The sequence below is a fragment of the Dipodomys ordii genome, unplaced genomic scaffold (assembly GCF_000151885.1).
Source record: "Dipodomys ordii isolate 6190 unplaced genomic scaffold, Dord_2.0 Scaffold125, whole genome shotgun sequence".
In the NCBI taxonomy this organism is placed as follows: Eukaryota; Metazoa; Chordata; class Mammalia; order Rodentia; family Heteromyidae; genus Dipodomys; species Dipodomys ordii.
In genome coordinates, this window is record NW_012267341.1 from 198493 (window position 1) to 202933 (window position 4441).

The following is a 4441-nucleotide window of genomic DNA, read 5'->3' on the forward strand; positions in this document are numbered from 1 at the left end:
CCTCTCTCTCCCTCTCTCCCTCTCTCCCTCTCTTTCCCTCTCTCCCTCTCTCTCTCCCTCTCTCTTTCTCTCCCTCTCTTTCTCCTACTCTCCCTCTCTTTCTCTCTCCCTCTTTTTCTCTCTCTCCCTCCCTCTCCCTCTCTCTCCCTCTACCTCTCCCTCTCTCTCTCCCCCCCTCTCCTCCTCAGCATGGTATTGAAGAAAGAGAAAGCAATAGATGGCATTATTCTGATTAAGATATAATATATGCTCATATGCAAAAGACTACAATGAAACTCCTTAGTACAACTCATGTACACTAACAAAAAGCGACAGGAAAGCAAAGCAGACACTGTTGAGAGATGGGTATCAGCGGGGGAGGGAGGGTGAATATGCTTGAAGAACTTTATTTACAATTGTGAAAACGGAATGATGAAACCTGTGGTCGTTTTTAGGAAAGGGGAGAGGAAAACAGGAAAGATTGGGGGAGGGGATAGTGGAGAACACACTGTTCCCACTGAAGGAGAAAATTAGATTGATACCTTTTATCACCAAATGTTTGAAGATAATTCATCTGGTTGGTTCCTTTGATAATTAAGTAGAAATTGTTATCCTGAGGAATGTTAAACAAAGAGGAGACAAATAAGGGGGAAGATAACAAGGAAAGGAAAAGGAGGAGGAAGGAAGTAGGGAGAGGGATAGCAAAATCAATTTATCCCACAAACGTGTGATAGAATGTTTTCTGTAGAGGGAAGCAGGTGGATGCAGAAATAACTCCTAATACTGAGTAGCACAATCAATTAACTGTAGGTGACGACAATTAATGAAATGTCAAAATAGAGAGTACAGAGAATTTCAAATGCTCCCAACACAGACAATGAATAATCTCTGTGTGGTAATCTATACCAATTATCCTGATGTGTTCATTGAACATTTAACATGTCTTGAATTGTCCCACTACAACCCACATGTATGTAAAATTACTATGGAGAGAATGAAACAGAGAAGGACAAAGGAATTCTTAACATTTAAAACATTTTCCAAACACTCCTTGCCACGTGCACTTGGTAGGGACCTTCTTCTGGTTGCCCAAATCTATGCTATTGTGGGCATCCTTGACTAATCAAGTTCCATAAGGTCAAATGAGAATATCAACCCCAGTCCTTGGAAGAATAGACCAGAATACCCAAGAGTGCTGACACTAAAGAGAATCACAGCCAGAGTGTCATCAAGTCCTTACATCTGTTGCTACCACTGGTGCAAATCCCACCCCAGAAAAAGCAAAGAACACACAACAATCAGATCTCCATCAACATCACTTTCCCACACCTCTGCCCTTTTTGCACCACAACTTCCCAATGGCATTTATCACCTCGGCGTTTCTGAGTGTGTAGATGATGGGGTTCAGCATGGGGGTGATGACAGTGTAGAACACGGCCACCAGTTTGTCCCCAGTGAAGTTGGAGTCAGGCCTCATGTAGATGAAGGTGGCGGGCACAAAGAACAAGACCACCACGGTGACGTGAGAGGCGCAGGTGGACAGGGCCTTGCGCCTCCCCTCTGCAGAATGCTTCCTCAGATGGACCAGGATGACCACGTAGGAGGACACCAAGATGAGGAGGGAGAGGATGGAGATTAACCCACTGTTGACTAAGACAATCACTCCCTCCACAAAGGTGTCGGTGCAGGCCAGCTTGAATAAAGGATGCAGGTCACAGAAGTAGTGGTCAATCACATTGGGACCACAGAAGGGCAGGGGAAGGGTGATGAAAATCTGAATTATAGAGTGGACAAAGCCCCCCAGCCAAGAACCAGCCACCAGCAGGTGGCACAGTGGACGGCTCATGATGTTCATGTAATGAAGAGGTCTGCAGATGGCCACATAGCGATCGAAGGCCATCACAACCAGCAACAGGTTCTCAGCCACAGCAAAGAAGTGGAGGAAGAATATCTGAGCCAGACAGCCCTTCATGGAGATGGTTTTGATCTTGGCAAGGAAGTCACTGATAAATTTAGGGACGACAGAAGAGGAGTAACAGATCTCCACCATGGACAGGTAGCTGAGGAAGAAGTACATGGGGGAACAGAGACTCTTGCTGAAGCTGAACGTCAGGACAATGACGCCATTGCCCAGCACTGTGGCCAGGTACACGCAGAGGAAGAACACAAAGCACACTCTCTGCACCTCTGGATCCTGGAAGAGGCCGGTGAAAATGAGCTCAGTCACGTTATTTACAGTGGCTCTGGGTTCCATTCGGAGATGGATCTCTGGAATAGCCCTGAGACAAATCAAACAGGCAACACTGATCTTTCATTTCGCACTAGCCCCTTGATGCATGTTACCTGACTGGTTTATTGACAGGCTCATAGAGTGAGTATTTTATTTATTTGGTGTTTGATATCCCATTTCATGGGAAGTAATGGTCAGGTAACCTCATGAAAACATCACGATTCCCCAAAATACAAATGAGGAAACAGAGACTCACAGAAGCTGTGAATTTACCCGCCACCCGGAATTAGAACCAACCCATTTATAGAATTTATACTGGTTCTTGTTTATAAAATTTTATTTCAGATAAATGATACTGAAAACAATAGTTTTCTTCATTAATAACCATTTACATGAACTACTAATAATTCTCTCATTCTCAGTGTTTTCTCAAGAAGCTCTTGCATTCAAAGGCTTTTTTTCCTGAAAATTGTCTCCCTGTCTCAATCCCTCAGATACACAAATCTCATTAAACCTGGCACCCTTTCTGAAGAGAACATTTGCTATTTTCTTTTGTAAAGATGACATTCTTCTTAATTCAATCAGACTTAATTCTATGGTTTTTACACCATGCTATTGCTTCATAAAATTTTAACTATTTTGAGAATATTTGACACCTGGGATTGACATGAAAATAGTGGAAATTGTTCAGGATGTACTCATGATCTAACAATAGTTAATATATAATATGGTAATATAACATATGTTATATATAATATATAATATGGTAATATAACATATGTTATATATAATATATGCTGTATATTATATGTTTATATATTAACCATTTTGTATTACTATTTATACCAGTTAATGTATTCTTACATTATATATTAACATAATACATGGAGCTTTATCACTTTGCTTGTTTCAGACTTTGCTTGTTTCTGACTCTGTTTGCACCCCTCTCACTACCAAACTTTATTGTCAAGAGGAGCCTTTGAAATAAAGGTAGGGTGTAGCTCAGGGGTGCAGGACTTTCCTACATGTGGCAGGCCTTGCCTTCTACCCCCAACAGTGCAAACACATAAACGACTTGGTCGTATCTCTTATTCTTCTTGTTTTTCCTTTCTCCACTGGCGCCCCATCTTACAAACCGATGGACTGTGGCCCAGTCCCTCTCACAGGGAAAATCTGAAGAGAGATCCATGATGAACGTCTAAGGGAACCCTCAGTAAGGTCCAGGTGAAACAGGAGAGGGAACAGGGGACTGCTTGGGGTGCAAGGAGGGTCACTAAATGGGGCGAGGGAGCAAGAGAATGGAACCATGTTCGACAGACTCCAAGGCTTCCGGAGGAAGGAGCCAGATTCCAATGACCAGAACGGCCACGGGTGCTGCTGCCCTCGGTCCTGCTGTGGGCCAGACCATGGTAAACGCAGCCATCTCAGCTCCTCAGCTGGTCCCTGCCTCTGTCAGGTTATTAGCCGGCACCTGAGGAACTTGAGCTTCAGACAGGACCGGCATCTTTCCCAAAGAAACCAGGGGTTGAGCCCATGCTGGAAATCCCTTTAGTTGGGATGGCAGAGGGGTGGGTAAAGCAGAAAGGAGTTAACCATTGATCCACTACTTTGCAGAAATGGCATAGAGACCCGTGGCTAAGGCCAATCTTGTCACTATTTCCTGTCTGCGGATAACGGACAGAAGAGGAAATTCCCATGTTATGGGGAATATTTCAGCCCCACCCCCTCAGAAGCATCCGAGACCAAGAAACCTGTGAGAAGCTGAGCAGAATGTGGGAGACGGTGCTCTGATGTTCTTCCTCTCCCCCTCTCCACCCTGGCAGAAATGTGGGATCCCTGGAATCCCAGGTGCAGATGCTGAAAACAGCGGTGGAATCTGCCCTTATCTCCCTGACTGGACTTCTCAGCAGGTCCCAGAGCACAACCACCATGGTGTCCCTCCGTCCCTCACACCTGATACCCTCAAGCCAGCTCTAACCCAGGCCTCTCTCCTCTGCCGCTCACACCTGCACCACGTTAAGGTGACACAGTTGATACGAAATTAGATGTGACATGTCTCTTCTCAGTCTTTAGCTAAGATGAAGTGTAGATGTGAGATAAAATATATAAAGCACCTCACGAGGTTGTCTAGATAATATAAAGCCGTCTGTAAATAGTACTTAGTATTGGTTCAAACTTTGTAATTTCAGGGGAAAAAAAGAAACCTGAACCAGGTGAATTTCATGCATGCTA

The 4441-nt window shown here is 44.3% G+C and overlaps 1 protein-coding gene across 1 annotated transcript; it reads right to left on the minus strand.

Moving 5' to 3' along the window:
* Positions 1–1294: 1294 nt before the first annotated feature.
* LOC105996015 (olfactory receptor 142-like) lies at positions 1295–2233 on the minus strand. Its single transcript, XM_013029953.1, has one exon. It carries the CDS (start codon positions 2231–2233, stop codon positions 1295–1297), a length of 939 nt encoding a protein of 312 aa, XP_012885407.1.
* Between the last annotated feature and the right edge of the window lie 2208 nt (positions 2234–4441).